The 20,475-nt window shown below is 45.5% G+C and overlaps 1 protein-coding gene across 1 annotated transcript in view; it reads left to right on the top strand.

Annotated features, from left to right (window-relative positions):
• The window catches only part of LOC135509231 (furin-like), a 222,699-nt gene extending 206,524 nt beyond the window's left edge, over window positions 1-16,175 (top strand). Inside the window, exons 11-15 of the mRNA XM_064929720.1 lie at window positions 6,707-6,810; window positions 6,916-7,213; window positions 7,730-7,857; window positions 11,978-12,106; window positions 12,838-16,175. Of these exons, the coding sequence (XP_064785792.1) occupies window positions 6,707-6,810; window positions 6,916-7,213; window positions 7,730-7,857; window positions 11,978-12,106; window positions 12,838-13,550 (1,372 nt within the window). The 3' untranslated portion in view covers window positions 13,551-16,175. The remainder of the gene's footprint in view (window positions 1-6,706; window positions 6,811-6,915; window positions 7,214-7,729; window positions 7,858-11,977; window positions 12,107-12,837) is intronic.
• The last annotated feature ends 4,300 nt before the right edge of the window (window positions 16,176-20,475 follow it).

Genomic DNA, 20,475 nt, shown 5'->3' with positions numbered 1-20,475 from the left:
TGTGCTTTCTGAAAGGCCTTTCCGATACTATCCAAGATGAACTGGCCACTCGGGAACCACCGGACAATCTCAGGTCCCTGATCAAGTTGGCCTCAAGCATTGACCAGCGTCTGAGAGAGAGAGAACTCAACCGTAGACCTCTAGCCCCTATCAGTCCCAGCTCCGAGTCCCCACCTTTATCCTCGCTGGCTCCATCGGAACCCATGCAGATTGGACGCATCTCCCAGGCTGAGAGAGACCGCCGGATGAGGGAGCGACGCTGTCTATATTGCGGCAAACCGGGCCATTTCCGTTCCACGTGTCCCGGGCTCCAGGGAAACGCTCTGTCCCGTACAGACCGGGGGAACTGTAACGGGAAACATAACCTCCTCCCATCCGTCCAACTCCCGTCTGCTCATTCCAGTCACCCTCTCCTGGGACAACCACAAGCTTCACCTTCAAGCCTTGGTAGACTCTGGAGCCGCAGGTAACTTCATGGATGGTGTCTGGGCGAAGGAGAATGGCGTTCCCTCTGAACCTCTAAGTGAACCCATGAGGGTCACTACATTGGATGGAAGCCCTTTGGGATCTGGACTTGTCACTCATGTCACTACCTCCTTGCGACTTTCAGTTTCACAACACCAGGAATTGATGAACTTTCATTTGATCTCCTGTTCCGAGTTCCCTCTCGTCCTTGGATACCCCTGGCTTCACAGCCATAACCCTCACATCGACTGGTCTGTGGGCACTATCAAGCAGTGGGGTCCTACGTGCCAAGCTACTTGTATTTTCCAGAATTCCCCGAGTTCTACTCCCGAGTCTTTAGAATCCATCGACCTGACCCGAGTTCCCGAGTGTTACCATGACCTCAAACTGGTGTTTAGCAAACAGAGGGCCACCATGCTACCACCCCATAGACCTTACGATTGCCCCATCGACCTGTTTCCGGGCACTTGCCCCCAGGGGTCGGATCTTTTCCCTATCTCCACCCGAACGAGCTGCTATGGATACCTACATCAAGGACGCTCTGGAAGCAGGCCTCATGCGTCCATCCACCTCCCGGCGGGAGCAGGGTTTTTCTTTGTGGCCAAGAAAGACGGTGGATTACGTCCTTGCATCGACTACCGGGGACTCAATGCCATAACCGTCCGTAACCGTTACCCGCTACCCCTTATGGCCACAGCCTTCGAGCTGCTCCAGGAAGCAGTTGTTTTCACTAAGCTTGACCTGCGGAACGCATACCATCTTGTGCGGATCAGGCCTGGTGACGAGTGGAAGACCGCTTTCAACACGCCTACTGGTCACTATGAATACTTGGTGATGCCCTTCGGCCTGACCAACGCCCCAGCGGTGTTCCAAGCGCTCATAAACGATGTGCTTAGGGATATGCTTAACATATTTGTGTTTGTTTACTTGGATGACATCCTCATCTTTTTGAGCTCCCTTCAAGAACACACTAAGCATGTCAGACAAGTACTCAAACGCCTCCTAGACAGCCATCTGTACGTTAATCCGGAAAAATGTGAATTCCATTCATCCCGAGTACAATTCCTGGGATTTGTAGTGGAACCCGGTCGAGTCCAAATGGACCCCAGGAAGGTAGGGGCGGTAGCGGATTGGCCCACCCCCAAATCCGTTAAGGAAGTTCAGCGTTTCCTGGGCTTCACAAACTTTTACCGCAAGTTCATCAAGAACTTCAGCTTGGTGGCAGCCCCTCTCTCAGCTTTAACCAAGGGTGGCAATGCAAGGTTTTTGTGGGGAAGAGAAGCTGAGACGGCCTTCCAAGGACTCAAGCAGCGCGTTCTCTCTGCTCCCATCCTGATACTACCGACTACGGATGAACCATTTGTGGTGGAGGTAGACGCATCAGAGGTTGGTGTTGGAGCTGTCCTGTTTCAGAGGGGTGAAGACAAGAAGCTTCATCCGTGCGCTTTCTTCTCACACCGGCTTACCCCGACTGAGAGGAACTACGATGTGGGGGATCGTGAACTCCTAGCGGTTAAGATGGCATTGAAGGAATGGAGACACTGGCTCGAGGGGGCTTCTCACCCGTTTCAAGTGCTTACGGACCACAAAAATCTGGAGTATATCCAGCAGGCGAAGCGGTTGAACTCTAGACAAGCTAGATGGTCTCTTTTCTTCAATCGATTCCAGTTTATCCTCACCTATCGGCCCGGGTCGAAGAATCTCAAACCGGATGCCCTGTCCCGAGTCTACGCTCCTGCCATTCGAGATGACACGGACATGCCTGTCCTTCCTGCTGCTAAGATTGTGGCTCCGATCTCGTGGCAAGTTGAGGATACCGTGAGACGTGCTCAAGCTAGCGAACCGGACCCGAAAGGAGGTCCTGCCAATCGGTTGTTTGTCCCCAAGGCAGTGAGGACTCAGGTCCTTCTGTGGGGACACTCCTCTCGCCTCACCTGTCATCCGGGCGTAGGTCGCACCTTGGAGTTCATCCAGCGTAAGTTCTGGTGGCCTACCATAAGAGAAGACGTTGCCACTTTCGTCAATGCCTGTCCCGTGTGCTGCCAGAGCAAATCTTCTCACCTCCGCCCTCAAGGACTCCTTCACCCTTTACCTGTTCCCCACAGACCCTGGTCCCATATCTCATTGGACTTTATTACTGGACTTCCTCCATCCCATGGCAATACTACTATCCTAGTCATAATCGACAGGTTTTCAAAGGCGGCCAGGTTCGTCCCTCTGACTAAGTTACCTTCTGCCAAGGAAACGGCTGAGTTGGTAATTAATCATGTGTTCCGAGTCTTCGGCATTCCTCAAGATATGGTTTCTGACAGAGGTCCCCAGTTCGCCTCAAGGTTTTGGAAGGCCTTCTGCCAACTCATGGGGGCTTCTGCCAGTCTATCTTCAGGGTACCATCTGGAGTCCAACGGCCAAACAGAGAGGATGAATCAAGAGCTGGAAACCACCCTCCGATGTATGACTCGTGACAACCCGTCCACATGGTCATCCTTTATTGTTTGGGCCGAATACGCGCACAACACCTTGCGCTCCTCCTCCACTTGTATGTCCCCGCACGAGTGTCAGTTTGGCTATGCTCCTCCATTGTTCCCGGACCAGGAGGCAGAAGTCAGAGTGCCTTCAGCCTTGAAGTTCGTCAGACGCTGTCGGCTTATGTGGAGGAAGACCCGTCTTAATCTTATGCGTTCCTCACAGAGGTACCAACAACAAGCCAACAGACGTCGCCGTCCCGGGCCTACCCTGCGCCCGGCCAGAGAGTCTGGCTCTCCACAAGAGACTTACCTCTACGGGTGGAGTCTCGCAAGCTGTCCCAAAAATACATCGGTCCCTTCAAGGTTGCCAGGAGAGTTAACCCAGTTTCTTATCGCCTACACTTACCCAGATCCCTTAAGATTAATCCCACATTTCACATTTCATTGTTAAAACCTGTTGTTTTTTCTCCCCTTGTCCCGGCAGACAGACCTCCCCCTCCGCCTCGTGTCATTGGAGGCCAGCCGGCTTATACCGTCCATCGGATACTGGATTCCCGCCGGGTGCAGAGGTCCTGGCAGTATCTGGTGGACTGGGAAGGCTACGGTCCCGAGGAGCGCTCCTGGGTTCCTGCCAAAGACATCCTGGACCCTGACCTCATTCGTCAGTTCAGGGCCCTCCACCCTGAGAGAGCTGGTAGGAACGTCAGGAGCCGTTCCTAGGGGGGGGATTCTGTCAGGATTTGGCCAGGGTTGTTCCGGGTTTTGGTCACTAGATGCCCCCATTGTGCTTTTTGACCTCATGTTTTTTCCCTTGTTCCCCATTATTATTTGCACCTGTGCCTCATTTCCCTTGATTGTATTTAAACCCTTAGTTTCCCTCAGTTCTGTGCTCTGTGTTTGTATGTTAGCACCCAGCCCTAGTGTTCTGTGTATTCTTGTCGATTCCGGTGGATGCTCTTGTGGAATTCTGTTTTGTTTTTGAGTATCTCTTGAGGCTTTTTTGTGCTATTCCTACCACCTTTTGGATTTGCCATTTTTTGTATTGAAGGACTTCTCCTTTTTACTTTATTAAATACACCGTCTTAAGTACTGCTGTGTCTGCCTCATCTTCTGGGTTCTGCTGACTATTCATGGCTCAGTTGGTTAAGTGACTGTTTCTCACTCCGGAGACCCAGGTTCGTAACCGGGTCCTGACAATTATCACTTTTATACAACGGGTTACCAACATATTCAAATTATGTTCAGAAAAAAACGTTATTTTGATTAATTTATTCATACTATTTCATCCTTCCACAAGATATAGCCACGTCACAAATCTAGGTTTGCTACCGAAGCCGGCTGGACATTTGTTCTATCGGTTCGGTTGCTAAAAACAAGACCCAATCGTTCAGTCTTTTTGTTATGTATCTATGGACGCGACCCAGTCATCCATTCTAAGTGTTCAATTGCCATACTGGCTGGCAACATTCTTATCCCTTGCTTGCTATCTAGCCAACTATGGCTAACTTACAGACAGAATAACAGCAAAGTAGCTGCATTTGCATTTGTTTACGCTGTTTTCTAGTAACATTTATTTGGATGCATCCATAACAATGAGCTAATGAAGCGCAATTTCACCTGGCATAGAAAATGTGCTCACTCGTCCGAACACTGTTGTTCAGAGGAGCTAGCCAACAACACAGCTAACACAATCATTTCAAACTGAAGCTGGAAAGACTGCAAACTAGCTGCACTTCATTTCGTTTGACCTTTTTTCAATTAACATTTCTTTGTATATATCCATAAAAATTATGCCAGCTGATTTATGATTTAGACTGAATGAGAAACGATGCCTGTCTGTACGTCTCATCCCGACACATTCGTTACTATGGGACAGATGGAGATCGAAAGTGAATATTGAAACAATGTTGCAAATGTCAGGCGAGACAGACAGCAAGGTTTATACAAATCTCCACTGTTGAAAACTAAATGTTAGTCTAAATGAAATGTGAGATAATGTCTAGATGCTTTTTATAGTGGAGATCTAGTTTATAAATTGCTTGGCTGGGCTGATGAGACAGTGGATTGCGTAGTCAGATGGAACAGAGTAAATAGGCTTTTTAACACAAGTTACCACCAGCTACACTGGCTGGAATGCAGTTTTAACCAATCAGCATTCAGGATTAGACCCACCCATTGTATAATATGATGTTAAAGGTTCTAGGTAGAACACTTTGCCTTTACAAGATCCCTCGTCTTCTTAAAAGGCTTCTTCAGATAAAAACAGTTCTTGGTAAAAACTATCCCTCCACAAAGAACCCTTATGGAAACTTTTTTAGATAAAGCCACTGTCAAACACACTCCACCACCACCACCCCTCCACCCACACACATACACACATACACAGTGCTTGACTTGGGCAGGAGCACACCAGAGCTGAGTACCGACACCTAAATGCTCTACTGCTTGAGCTTCTGTTCCTCTTAGAGAATATTACCTCACAAGTATTGTGGAGCTCCTGTGCCTAAATATAAACAGTACCGGTACTCAAAATGGGTACTGGCACCTATTTCAGTGCAACTCAAGCATTGCACATACACACATACAGTACAAACATATACTGCATACTGGTAGTCATTGCCAATCCTCCATCCACTGCAGCAACAGTGAAGGGCATTGTGAAGGCAAGTTTGCTTCAATATACAGACAATGACAGTCCAAACCCTTTAATTATCCAAAGTGTAGATCACCTCAGCATTTTCCCAGAGAGAGCAAAGCGTTGCAGCTTGTATTTCCTCAGGAGATGGAATTCATGTAGATGGAATCATTTAATAGGGACGGCACTGTTTTTCCAGCGAGGTGGCATTGATTGGATGGAGTTTCATGTCTATTAATAACACATGAGAGTGTGAGACGTGAATGCTGATGGAGGGAGTGTGTGGATGTGGAAGGTTGTTGAGGTGAGAGTCTGCTGCTGCCTCTACTGCTGTCGTGCTGCGGAGTGGTTCTATTGCTTCTATTTTTGTCTTGGCCCGGCGCACGGCGGCGAGCAGTGAGGTGAGCAGTAAACCCATGTGATTCATGGTTTGATTATCATCGCCCGCAGTCCTCATTTTCTCTGCTCACTACAAAGGCATATGCTCCATTAACGTCTAGTCCACTCTGCTCTACCTACCTACCTCCGCTAAATCAGCTGGAGAGATTTAATATGACCCTTGTACTTAGTGCAATGTGACCTGTCCCAAGAACAAAATCATTAGGAGCTACATGAAGGCTAGTTGTCATTACTGACTGCTTTACTGGTGCTCCACTGTGGGTAGCGCCAAGTTCTCACAGCTGGCCCGACCACGTGATCTGCCCCGAAAATACGAAGACAGTTGAAAACAGCCGCTCAAAAGAGCGGTACCACTGAGGGAAATATTTCAGCTCAGCTTGAAGTACAGTACCCTGTTATCCTACTATAAGGTTTTACTGTGTTTTCTCACCATTAAACACCAGTGTTTATGGCTACCTTTATAACGGTGCTGTTACTGGACACTGCTATTAAAACATTATGGACCACTTCCATTTCACAGCTATGGGACCGACATGTCCCTGATATATCCCTCAGGCCTCTAGTGGTGATTTATGCATCTTTTTTGTATTGTATGTCTTTATCTTTCTTATCTGCCTGTAGAATGAACCTGATATGGAGGGATATCTCACTCACTAGAATATCTCTGTTCAGCTCTCCTCTATTTGTTTAGAATATCTCTAACATAAGAATACATATATCTTCGTCTCTCTCTGTATAGTATGAACCTGACGTGGAGGGACATGCAGCACCTGGTGGTGAGAACCTCTCACCCCGCCCACCTCAGCACGGACGACTGGAGTACCAATGGAGTGGGCCGCAGAGGTAACAGGGAAGCTCTCATTGGACATGCCTTGGATAACTGAACAACATAATAAATGGACTCACTTGACTCTTCATAACTTCTCTCATGCTTTTTCTGTTTTTCAGTGAGTCATTCGTATGGGTATGGTCTGCTGGATGCGGGGGCCATGGTGGCCCTGGCTCAGAACTGGACAAGTGTGGGCCCACAGCACCAGTGTGTTCTCACCATGCTCTCAGAGCCTAGGGACATAAGCAGCCGGCTGCTGTTCAGTAAGACATTGGACGCCTGCTGGGGCAAACCAGAGTATGTCAGCTCTCTGGAGCACGTCCAGGCCCGCCTCACTCTCTCCTACAACCACAGAGGAAACCTGGCTATACACCTCATCAGCCCCCTAGGGACACGCTCTACCCTGCTGGCACCCAGGTACTCTCACACGCACACATCTACTGAAGAAATACAAAGGAAACGTCATCAACCTCATACAGTATCAGACCGCTACACAATCCTCCAGGTAAACAGACGTTCACAGAAAAACACATGCAGTGCTTGTTGTTTTTCATCTCTGTTCGCTTGAAGTGCTGTGTATTTTTGACAGCCGGTCTGGGATGTATTGTTCTTGAAGAGCCCTGCACTGTTCAGGGCGGTTGATATGAGATTCATGTTTTCGGCTGTGAACCCTAACTACTCTCTGTTCCTCTCTCTCTGTTTTTGTCTCTCTGTCTCTATGTTTCTCTCTCTTTCTCTCTCCCCCTCTCCCTCCCACTCTCTCTTTCTCCTGTCTCTCTTTCTATCCCCTCTTTCTCTCCCCCTTTCACTCTCCCCCTCGCACTCTCTCCCGATGTCTCTCTCCCGATGTCTCTCTCTCTCTCTCCCTCCCCCTCTCTCTCCCTCCCTATGTCTCTTTCTATCTCCCCCTCTCTCTCTCTTACCCTCTTTTAGGCCTAAAGACTACTCATCAGAGGGATTTAATGACTGGGCCTTCATGACCACCCACTCGTGGGATGAGGACCCTCGAGGGGAGTGGACCCTGGAGATAGAGAACGTCTCAGAACAAGGGCACGACTATGGTAACAGGACATCTGTGTACCTTCATACCCCTCCTCATATACACCAGAGGATCCGTGCTCCTCTATTCTTTCTCCTTTCCCTCCTCCTCACTCCAGAAGGTCTCCTCTGATGTTGTTTGTTGCAGTCTCAGTGTAGCAGGGGAAATAAGATGAGTGCTTCTCTCTACTCCTCCACCTCTCCTTCATCCCTATTCCTGTCCACACTATATCACTTCACTTTCCTTTTCTCTCTCTCTCTCTCTCTCTCTCAATTCAAAGGGGCTTTATTGGCATGTGTTTACATTGTGTAAGTGAAATAGATAATAAACAAAAGTGAAATAGAGTGAAATAGAAAAAAGTTAAATAGAAAATGAACAGTAAACATTACACTCACAAAAGTTCCAAAGGAATAGAGACATTTCAAATGTCATATTGTGGCTATATACAGTGTTGTAACAATGTACAAATAGTTAAAGTACAAAGGGGAAAATAAATCAACATAAATATGGGTTGTATTTACAAAGATGTTTGTTATTCACTGGTTGCCTTTTTCTTGTTGCAACAAGAAGTATTTCACCCAATAGATATGGGATTTTATCAAAATAGGATTTGTTTTCGAATTCTTTGTGGGTCTGTCTAATCTGAGGGAAATGTGTGTCTCTAACATTTGACAGGAGGTTAGGAAGTGCTGCTCAGTTTCCACCATATTTTGTGGGCAGTGTGCACATAGCCTGTCTTCTCTTGAGAGCCAGGTCTGCCTTTGGCGGGCTCTCTTAATAGCAAGACTATGCTCACTGAGTCTGTATATGTTCAAATGTATATGTTCCTTAATTTTGGGTATGTCACAGTGGTCAGGTAAGCTTCTACTGTGTACTCTCTTTTTAGGGCCAAATAGCATTCTAGTTTGCTCAGTTATTTGGTTTATTCTTTCTAATGTGTCAAGTAATTATATTTTTGTTTTCTCATGATTTGGTTGGGTCTAATTGTGTTGCTATCCTGGGACTCTGTGGCGTCTGTTTGTGTTTGTGAACAGAGCCCCAGAACCAGCTTGCGTATGGGAACTCTTCTCCAGGTTCATCTCTCTGTAGGTGATGGCTTTTGTTATGTAAGGTTTGGGAATCGCTTCCTGTTAGGTGTTTCAGATTTCAACAGCTCTTCTCTAAATTTTGATCATTAGCGGGTATCGGCCTAATTCTGCTCTGCATGCATTATTTGGTGTTTTACGTTGTACAGGGGGGATATTTTTGCAGAATTCTGTATGCAGAGTCTCAATTTGGTGTTTGTCCCATTTTATGAATTCTTGGTTGGTGAGCGGACCCCAGACCTCATAACCATAAAGTGTTAATCAAATCAAATCAAATTGTATTGGTCACACACATATTTAGCAGATGTTATTGTGGGAGTGGAGGAATGCTTGTGTTCCTAGCTCCAACAGTGCAGTAGTATCTAAAATTGATTCAAGTATTTTTAGCCAGATCCGAATTGGTATGTCGAATTTGATGTTCCTTTTGATGGCGTAGAAGACCCTTCTTGCCTTGTCTCTCAGATAGTTCAGAGCTTTGTGGAAATTACCTGTGGCGCTGATGTTTAGGCTGAGGTATGTATCTTTTTTGTGTGCTCTAGTGCAACGGTGTCTGGACCTTTTTTGGAACACCATAATTTTTTGTTTTACTGAGATTTACAGTGCATTCGGAAATTATTCAGACCCCTTAACTTGTCCCACATTTTATTACGTTACACCCTTATCAATCTACACACAATACCCCATAAAGACAAAGCAAAAGCTGTTTTTTGTAAATGTATAAATAAAATAAAAACTGAAATATTACATTTACATAAGTATTCAGACCCTTTACTCAGTACTTTGTTGAAGCACCTTTGGCAGTGATTAAAGCCTTGAGTCTTCTTCGGAATGATGCTACAAGCTTGCCACACCTGTATTTCAGGAGTTTCTCCCATTCTTCTCTGCAGATCCTCTCAAGCTCTGTCAGGTTGGACGTGGACCGTCGGGTTCAAGTCCGGGCTCTGGCTGGGCAACTCAAGGACATTCAGGGACTTGTACCGAGGCCACTCCTGTGTTGTCTTGGCTTTGTGCTTAGGGTCATTGCCCTGTTGGAAGGTGAACCTTCACCTCAGTCTGAGGTCCTGAGCGCTCTGGAGCAGGTTTTCATCAAGGATCTCTCTGCACTTTGCTCCGTTCAACTTTCCCTCAATCCTGACTAGTCTCCCAGTCCCTGCCACTGAAAAACATCCCCACAGCATGAGGCTGCCACCACCATGCTTCACTGTAGAGATGGTGCCAGGTTTCCTCCAGACGTGACACTTGGCAATCAGGCCAAAGATTTCAATCTTGGTGTCATCAGACTAGAGAATCTTGTTTCTCATGGTCTTAGAGTCCTTTAGGTGCCTTTTGGCAAACTCCAAACAGGCTGTCGCTGTACCGTAATTGTATTTTTATTTAAATTGTATTTAACCTTTATTTAAATAGTCAAGTCAGTTAAGAACAAATTCTTATTTTACAATGACGGCCTACCCCGGCCAAACCCTCCCCTAACCCGGACTATGCTGGGTCAATTGTGCACCCCCCTATGGGACTCCTGATACAGCCCAGGATCGAACCAGGGTCTGTTGTGACACCTGTAGCACTGAGATGCAGTGCCTTAGACTGCTGCGCCAATCGGGAGCCCAAATAAAGGCCTGATTGGTGGACTGCTGCATAGATGGTTGTCCTTCTGGAAGTTTCTCCCATCTCCACAGAGGAACTGGAGCTCTGTCAGAGTGGCCATCGGATTCTTGGTCACCTCCCTGACCAAGGACCTTCTCCCCCGATTACTCAGGTGGTTCCAAACTTCTTCCATTTAACAATGATGGAAGCCATTGTGTTCTTGGGGACCTTCAATGCTGCACACATTGTTTTGTACCCTTACCCTGGTCTGTGCCTCAACACAATCCTGCCTCAGAGCTATACGGACAATTCCTTCGACTTCATTTAATTTTTATTTGTTTTATTAGGCAAGTCAGTTAAGAGAAATGTTTTATTTACAATGATGGCCGAACGCTAACCCAGACGACGCTGGGACAGTTGTGCACTGCCCTATAGGACTCCCAACCACGGCCGGTTGTAATACAGCCTGGAATTGAACCAGGGTCTGTAGTGACGCCACTAGCACTGAGATGCAGTGCCTTAGACAAATCTGCCACTCGCGAGCCCCCTCATGGCTTGGTTTTTGCTCTGACATGCACTGTCAACTGTGGGACCTTATATAGACTGGTGTGTGCCTTTCCAAATCATGTCCAATCAATTTAATTTACCACAGGTGGACTACAATCAAGTTGTAGAAACATCACAAGAATAATCAATGGAAACAGGATGCACCTGAGCTCAATTTTGAGTCTCATAGCAAATGGTCTGAATACTTATGTAAGTAAGGCATTTCTGTTTTCATTTTGTCATTATGGGGTAGTGTGTGTAGATTGAGGATGTGTTTTATTTAATCCATTTTAGAATGAGGCTGTAACGTAGCAAAATGTGGAAAAATGGAACGGGTCTGAATACTTTCCGAATGCACTGTATATGTTGAAGAGGGTGGGGGTGCATCCCTGTCTCACCCCACAGCCCTTGGGAAAGAAATGTGTGTTTTTTTTTGCCAATCTTAACTGCACACTTGTTGTTTTGTGTACATGGATTTTATAATGTTGAATGTTTCCCCCAACACCACTTTCCATCAATTTGTATAGCAGACCCCTCATGCCAAATTGAGTCAAAAACGGTTTTGAAATCAACAAAGCATGAGAAGACTGCCTTTTTTCTGGTTTGTTTGTTTACAATTAGGGTGTGCAGTTACCTCTCTCTCTCTCTCTCTTTCTCTTTCTCTCTCTCTCTCTCTCTCTCTCAGATGTTCTTAGTCAGCCTTCGTTCTCTCCCTTTGTTTGTCAGTCAGCTCACCTACCTCTTCCCTCTTCCTTCTCCTCATCATTATATTACTATCTCTCTGACACTCACCCAGTCTACCTCTGTCCTCTTGGTGGTATTGAATTGTTCATTCTCTCTGTTCTTCTTTCTCCTCTCTCTTGAGTTTGAAATGTGTTCACTCTCTCTCTCTTCCTCTCCTCCCTCCTTTCTCTCCTCCCCCTCTCTCAGGTGTGTTGAGTCAGTTTACTCTGATCCTGTACGGTACAGGCTCCAGCTCCATTAACCCCTTGTCTCCTGACTTCCCCCGGCCGTCCAACAACAGCTGCAAGACCTTCGACGCCCAGCAAATCTGCATAGGTGAGACACACTGAGACAGCGAGCTAGCACGAAGATTCCTACTCTCTTTACACATTGAGACATCGCCCTCCATAGGTAACTGCTGGTACTGAGGATGGGACATGTTGAGTTCCATGCTCATTGCTATGGACAGTATTCACTTACTTGACCTAGTTATGAAGTTATCTAGCCTAGCTCAGGTCATAATATATTCAGAGTGTCTAGTTTGAGGGCTGCGCAAAACCATGAATACACATTTAATGACAAACCAAACCCATTTGAAAGTGAAATGTCTCACTTATCGTGATGTTGTGATTCCTGTACGCCAGCTATGAATATGCATCACCCTAAATATGTGAGAAAACAACATATGTGGTGTCACTAGAAAAGCAGAGAGGGTATGTAGTAGTGGCTGGCAGGCAGGCAGCAGTAGGGCTATGACATTGAGAGAGGTGTTGGGTTGGAGAGCAGCTGTGTTTTGGGAGGCTGAGAGGAGGCAGATGGGGTCAGAAGCCTCTTGGTGATACTCAGCATGTGGATGTGGGCTTCTCATGCAGATGGCAGGATTGTTAAAAGGTTTCAGGCATGTTTTTGCCTTTTTGTGTAGGGGTCTATGTACGAGCATTTGTCCCCACTGACTTCTCAGAAAAGCAGCACCTCATCCCCCTTTGTATGTGTATCATCTCGCTTTTTCACTCTCTCTCATCTCTTCCTCTTTCTCTTTCCCTCTTCCCCTTTCTCCACCTATCCAGAGTGCAGCCCAGGCTTCTCCCTGTTCCTGCAGGGTTGTGTGAAGCTCTGCCCCCCCGGATTCACCTCAGGCCCCCAGCTCCTCAACCTGTCCCTGGACAACTGGGTGGACTTGTCCTCCGTCCAGGCCTGCCTGCCCTGCCACCCTGCCTGCCTCACCTGCTCTGGCCCCGGGCCCAACGACTGCCTCTCCTGCCCCCCTCACAGTCACCTGGTCCTCACCGCCTGCCTGCACCAGAACCAAGTCCAGCGCAAGTCCCCAACCGGCCAAGTCCTCCAGGGAGAGGGGAGTGGACCAGGGGAGAGTCCAGTGGGGTCAGAGCAGGGGGGAGAGGGAGAGCCTCCAGGGCCTAACCTGGGCCTGTCCTCCCCTCTGATTACCCTGCTTGCAGTGCTCAGCTGTGCCTTCATCTTGGCAGCCTTCGCCGGGATCTTCCTCCTGCTGCAGCTGCGCTCTGGTGGCGCCCCCTGGGCCCGAAGGACCAAAATGCACTCTGTGGAGACAGGGGGAGGGGCCTCGGAAGGCATCCGTGTGGGCATTGGCTTCGGACTGGGGCTGGGCTGGGAAAGGCAGGGCAGGGTGTCTTATAAGGGGATCCCCACTGTGTGGAGGGACGAGGACCAGGTAACACTGGGGGGCTCTGAATCGGACAGTGAGGAGCTAGACTGCCACAGTGAGAGGACAGCCTTTATCAGGACACAGAGCTCCCTCTAGCCCCCTCTCTGACCCCTACATCTGGGGGAAACTCTCTTCAGAGGGGTTAGTCTCTCCGGCCCCTCCCTCTGCTAGAGCTCATGGGTCTGTGGTTTGGGTCTGGCTCAGGCCTCGTCCCTTGCTGAGACTGATACACAGAGATGCTGATCCAGGGATGTGATGGCAGGCCAGCAAGCACCTCCAGGTCCACTGATTCACCCTCAAGCATTAATCAACAGAAAATGTTTTAATTCTATAAGTACCATATTTTATTGTATATTTTTTACCTTTGCTTTTAAAGACTTTAATAAGATTATTCCCCTGGCCCAAGGGTCATGGTAAAGGGAAACTACAGTTTCTGAATTGAGTTGGGGAACCATAGTTTTCGCTAATGTTTCCCATTGACCTTATTTTTGTTGCGGTATACACATGGCCCTGAGCCTCTGTCCTAATATGAGCAGGCATGGGAAGAGATGTCTGTATGTATCAGCATACGTGTGTGTGTATGTGTGACAGTGACTTTGTACACAAGAGCTAAATAGCCGCCCAACACAGTTTCTGAGTGGATGAAGAACACAGCAGGGTTTATTTAATGTACAACAGAGAGAGAAAGAGAAAGTTTGGATTTGTTAATTAGATTCTCTCTGTGATAAACACCTTCTGATTAAACTTTTTCCTACTGCTTGTTCTTTGAGAGCTTCCTACTCTGCTCCATAATCCGTGGGCTGCTGCACTTCTTCAGCAGCTAATACAACCCCACTATACACTGAGTGTACAAAACATTAAGAACCCTTCCTAATATTGAGTTCTACAAGGTGTCGAAAGTGTTCCACAGGGATGCTGGCCCATGTTGACTCCAATGCATTCCACAGTTGTTTCAAGATGGCTGGATGGCTTTTGGGTGGTGGACCATTCTTGATACACACAGAAATTGTTAAGCATGAAAAACCCAGCAGCGTTGCAGTTCTTAGCACAAACTGGTGTGCCTGGCACCTACTGCCACACCCCGTTCAAAGGCACTTCAATATTTTGTCTTGCCCATTCACCCTCTGAATGGCACACATACACCATCCATGTCTCAATTGTCTCAAGGTTTTAAAAACATCTTTATTTAACCTGTCTCCTCCTCTTCATCTACACTGATTGAAGGGGATTTAGTGGCATCAATAACAGATCATAGCTTTCACCTAGATTCACCTGGTCATGGAAAAAGCAAGTGTAGAAACATCAGAAATCCAGCACAGACTCTTTTGGAATAGTCTTCACGGTTTTGATAACTATTGAGCTTTAGTTTAGAAATATTGTCCACAACAGCTTAACAGCTGAATACCAATATAGGCAGTTGAAAGGCAAAAGTCCTAGTAGTGTGGTTGTTTGTTGGACATAAGCAGAAAGCCCATGCATCAATCAGCAAACACACACCCCGTAGAACAAATGGGAGGAGGGATGGTAGGTTATATTAGTAAGCCACCTGATTATATTGGCACACTGGTTTAGCTATAGAGGGATTACCAACCCTGCGGTAACGTGTGTTCCCATCTTTCTAAAAAAGCACTTAACCCAAAGCTATTTGACCTTCTCAACATTTCTCTATTCTCTTGCTTTGGGCAAAAATGACATCATATTGTCTTCCTTCTCCCTCTGGAGGCTGTATTGATTTTCAGGGTTTCTTTCACCGCCAAGTCTTTATCAGTGGAAAGAAGAGAATAGTGTTGTATTGGCCTGCTAGTATTTTTCACCTTGGCAGATATGCATTATTAAGTTATTGGTATTATGTTATACACTGCTCAAAAAATAAAGGGAACATTAAAATAACACATCCTAGATACGAATGAATGAAATATTCTTTTAAATACTTTTTTCTTTACATAGTTGAATGTGCTGACAACAAAATCACACAAAAATTATCAATGGAAATCAAATTTATCAACCCATGGAGGTCTGGATTTGGAATCACACTCAAAATGAAAGTGGAAAACCACACTACAGGCTGATCCAACTTTGATGTAATGTCCTTAAAACAAGTCAAAATGAGGCTCAGTAGTGTGTGTGGCCTCCACATGCCTGTATGACCTCCCGACAACGCCTGGGCATGCTCCTGATGAGATGGCGGATGGTCTCCTGAGGGATCTCCTCCTCCTCCTCTCTCAGACCTGGACTAAAGCATCCGCCAACTCCTGGACAGTCTGTGGTGCAACGTGGCGTTGGTGGATGGAGCGAGACATGATGTCCCAGATGTGCTCAATTGGATTCAGGTCTGGGGAACGGGCGGGCCAGTCCATAGCATCAATGCCTTCCTCTTGCAGGAACTGCTGACACACTCCAGCCACATGCTCCTCCTGCTCCTCCTTGCACAAAGGCGGAGGTAGCGGTCCTGCTGCTGGGTTGTTGCTCTCCTACGGCCTCCTCCATGTCTCCTGATGTACTGGCCTGTCTCCTGGTAGCGCCTCCATGCTCTGGACACAACACTGACAGACACAGCAAACCTTCTTGCCACAGCTCGCATTGATGTGCCATCCTGGATGAGCTGCACTACCTGAGCCACCTGTGTGGGTTGTAGACTCCGTCTCATGCTACCACTAGAGTGAAAGCACCGCCAGCATTCAAAAGTGACCAAAACATCAGCCAGGAAGCATCAGAACTGAGAAGTGGTCTGTGGTCACCACCTGCAGAACCACTCCTTTATTGGGGGTGTCTTGCTAATTGCCTATAATTTCCACCTGTTGTCTATTCCATTTGCACAACACAATGTGAAATTTATTGTCAATCAGTGTTGCTTCCTAAGTGGAGAGTTTGATTTCACAGAAGTGTGATTGACTTGGAGTTACATTGTGTTGTTTAAGTGTTCCCTTTATTTTTTAGCAGTGTATTTTTAAGAAAATACAGTACCAGTCAAAAGTTTGGACACAACTACTCATTCCAAGGTTTTTCTTTATTTTTACAATTTTCTACATTGTAGAATAATAGTGAAAACATCAAAACTATGGAATAACACATATGGAATCATGTAGTAACCAAAAAAAAGAGTTAAACAAATTTTAGATTCTTCAAAGTAGCCACCCTTTGCCTTGATGACAGCTTTGTACACTCTTGGCATTCTCTCAACCAGTTAAAAGTTAATTTGTGGAATTTCTTTCCTTCTTCATACGTTTGAGCCAATCAGTTGTGTTGTAACAAGGTAGGGGTGGTTGTACAGTAGATAGCCCTATTTGGTAAAATACCAAGTCCATATTATGGCACGAACAGCTCAAATAAGCAAAAAGAAACAACAGTCCAACATTACTTTAAAGACATGGTCAGTCAATCTGGAAAATTTCAAGAACTTTGTTCTTCAAATGCAGTCGCAAAAAACATCAAGCGCTTTGATGAAACTGGCTCTCATGAGGACCGCCACAGGAAAGGAAGACCCAGAGTTACCACTGTAGCAGAGGATAAGTTCATTAGAGTTACCAGACTCAGAAATTGGCAATTAACTGCACCTCAGAATGCACCTCACAGAGTTCAAGTAACAGACATATCTCAACATCCACTGTTCAGAGGAGACTGCGTAAATCAGGCCTTCATGGTCAAATTGTTGTAAAGAAACCACAACTAAAGGACACCAATAAGAAGAAAAGACTTGCTTGGGCCAAGAAACATGAGCAATGTACATTAGACCGGTGGAAATCTGTACTTTGGTCTGATACGCCATCCCATCTGGTATTCGCTTAGTGGGACTATCATTTTTTTTTTCAACAACAGGACAATAACGCCAAAATAAACATCCAGGCTGTGTAAGGGCTGCATCAGATGACCTGGCCTCCACAATCACCCGACCTCAACCCAATTGAGATGGTTTGGGATGAGTTGGACCGCAGAGTGAAGGAAAAGCAGCCAACAAGTGCTAAGCATATGTGGGAACTCCTTCAAGACTGTTGGAAAAGCATGACTACCACATGAAGCTGGTTGAGAGAATGCAAAACTGTCATCAAGGCAAAGTTTGGCTACTTTGAAGAAGCTAAAATGTATTTTGATTTGTTTAACACATTTTCGGTAACTACATGATTCCATACGTGTTATTTCATTGTTTTGATGTCTTCACTATTATTCTACAATGTAGAAAATATTTAAAAAATAAAGAAAAACTCTTGAATGAGTAGATGTGTCCAAACTTTTGACTGGTAATGTTCAGTTGAAGTCAGAAGTACACCTTAGCCAAATTTAAGAATGTCACATTTAAAAACTCAGTTTTTCACAACTCCTGGTATTTAATCTGAGTATAACTTGCATGCCTTAGACCAGTTAGGATCACCACTTTATTTTAAGAATGTGAAATGTCAGAATAATAGTAGAGAGAATTATTTATTTCAGCTTTTATTTCACATTTCCAGTGGGTCAGACGTTTACATACACTCAAGTAGTATTTGGTAGCATTACCCTTAAATTGTTTAACTTGGGTCAAACGTTTCGGGTAGCCTTCCACGAGCTTCCCACAATAAGTTGGGTGAATTTTGGCCATTCCTCCTTACAGAGCTGGTGTAACTGAGTCAGGTTTGTAGGCCTCCTTGCTCGCAGACACTTTTTCAGTTCTGCCCACAAATTTTCTACAGGATTGAGGTCAGGGCTTTGTGATGGCCACTTCAATGCCTTGAATTTGTTGTCCTTAAGCCATTTTGCCACAACTTTGGAAGTATGCTTGGGGTCATTGTCCATTCGGAAGACACACTTGCGACCAAGCTTCAATATATCCACTTGATTTTCCTCCATGACGCCATCTATTTTGTGAAGTGCACCACTCCCTCCTGCAGCAATGCACCACCACAACATGATGCTGCCACCCCTGTGATTCACAGTTGGGATGGTGTTTCTTTGGCTTGCAAGCCTCCCCATCTTCCTCCAAACATAACAATGGTCATTATGGCCAAACAATTCTATTTTTGTTTCATCAGACCAGAGGACATTTCTCCAAAAAGTTGGATCTTTGTCCCTATGTGCAGTTGCAAACCATAGTCTGGCTTTTTTTTATGGCGGTTTTTGGATCAATGGCTTCTTCCTTGCTGAGTGGCCTTTCAGGTTATGTCGATATAGGACTTGTTTTACTGTGGATACAGATACTTTTGTACCTGTTTCCTCCAGCATCTTCACAAGGTCTTTTGCTAATGTTCTGGGATTGATTTGCACTTTTCGCACCAAAATACATCTCTAGGAGACAGAACGCGTCTACTTCCTGAGCGGTATGACGGCTGCGTGGTCCCATGGTGTTTATACTTGCGGACTATTGTTTGTACAAATGAACGTAGTACCTTCAGGCATTTGGAAATTGCTCCCAAGGATGAACCAGACTTGTGGAGGACTACAATTTGTTTTCTGAGGTCTTGGCTGATTTCTTGATTTTCCCATGATGTCAAGCAAAGAGGCACTGAGTTTGAAGGTAGGCCTTGAAATACATCCACAGGTACACCTCCAATTGACACAAATGATGTCAATTGGCCAATCAGAAGCTTCTAAAGCCATGACATCATTTTCTGGAATTGTCCAGGCTGTTTAAAGGCACATTCAACTTAATGTATGTAAACTTCTGACCCACTGGAATTGTGATACAGTGAATTATAAGTGAAATAATCTGTCTGTAAACAATTGTTGGAAAAATTACTTGTGTCATGCACAAAGTAGATGTGCTAACCGACTTGCCAAAACTATAGTTTGTTAGCAAGAAATTTGTGGAATGGTTGAAAAACGAGTTTTAATGACTCCAGCCTAAGTGTATGTAAACTTCCAACTTCAACTGTATATTCTGAACTCGTCGATTCAGTCAAGCCGATACAATCAAGGTTACAGCATATTTTAAATAGATTACATTGGATTGTATTTTATATCCTTTTTTAAATTTTATATCCTTTTTTATTTCACTGATGGTTGATGTCAATATTGTGGGGATAAATATCATGCTGAAATAAAATGACTTTGGGAGGTCATGTGAAATGAGATCTGTTGTGTTGACCCATTCTGTGCTCTGTATCACCGTTGGGGAGCCTTGCGTAGGCCTGCTTTCAAAGCAGTCAGCCAAAACTTACAGACATACTCACACAACACACTCACAGAGCTAATGCCTTGTCAGAGGCTACCAGCTGTACACAAGCCCACTTCCTGATCTCTAGGGCTTGGTTTGGTTGTGCTGCCAAGTTAACTCTACTCTACCTTTTTCTCCTCCACACTACTCAGCTACAGGAAGAGCATTGCCCGATCCCCCAGAGATATAATAACTTCCTCTAGCCCGAGATACTGCTGAAATACTAGTACATTAATATTTAACCTAGATTAATTTGAATGGGAAAAGTTGTGCATGTCCGTCAGTAGAATATGCAGAGATCATTAAGAGGAGTTTTCCTCCAGCCTCCTGAAGAGTAGAGAGGGGAGCAGGTCTAAGATAATAGTGCATCCTGAATGTGCCCCATAATTAGATCCGCATGGAGAAATTGTAGCTCATTTAGGAAATCCGTAACCTGTGCGTGCCTTGCATGGCAAGTACGTGTGTGTGAGTGAATGAGTGTTGTGTTGAATCTGCAGAGGAGATGGAGAGTGACTTGCCATGAACTTTCACTCACCCATGTAAGTGTGTGAGCGTGTGCTGTAGGGGTTTTTCAGTGGTCATTCAGTCTGCCCTCTGTGTCCTTGCTGCAGTGGGATGTCAACTGTAGTATTTGTATTGTTTTTATTAAGGATGCCCATTAGCTGCTGAGAAGGCAGCAACATTAAGTCCACTATTATGTAGAAAATATTTTTTTAAATAAAGAAAAACCCTTTAATGAGTAGGTGTGTCCAAACCTTTGAATTGTATTGTATACAGTCATGGCCAAAAGTTTTGAATGCCACAAATATTAATTTTCACAAAGTCTGCTGCCTCAGTTTGTATGATGCCAATTTGCATATACTCCAGAATGTTATGAAGAGTGATCAGATGAATTGC

This window comes from Oncorhynchus masou, chromosome 22 (genome assembly GCF_036934945.1).
Source record: "Oncorhynchus masou masou isolate Uvic2021 chromosome 22, UVic_Omas_1.1, whole genome shotgun sequence".
NCBI classification, from domain to species: Eukaryota; Metazoa; Chordata; class Actinopteri; order Salmoniformes; family Salmonidae; genus Oncorhynchus; species Oncorhynchus masou.
Note: the sequence above shows the minus strand (reverse complement) of the source record. Positions and strands in the feature narration are given on the sequence as shown.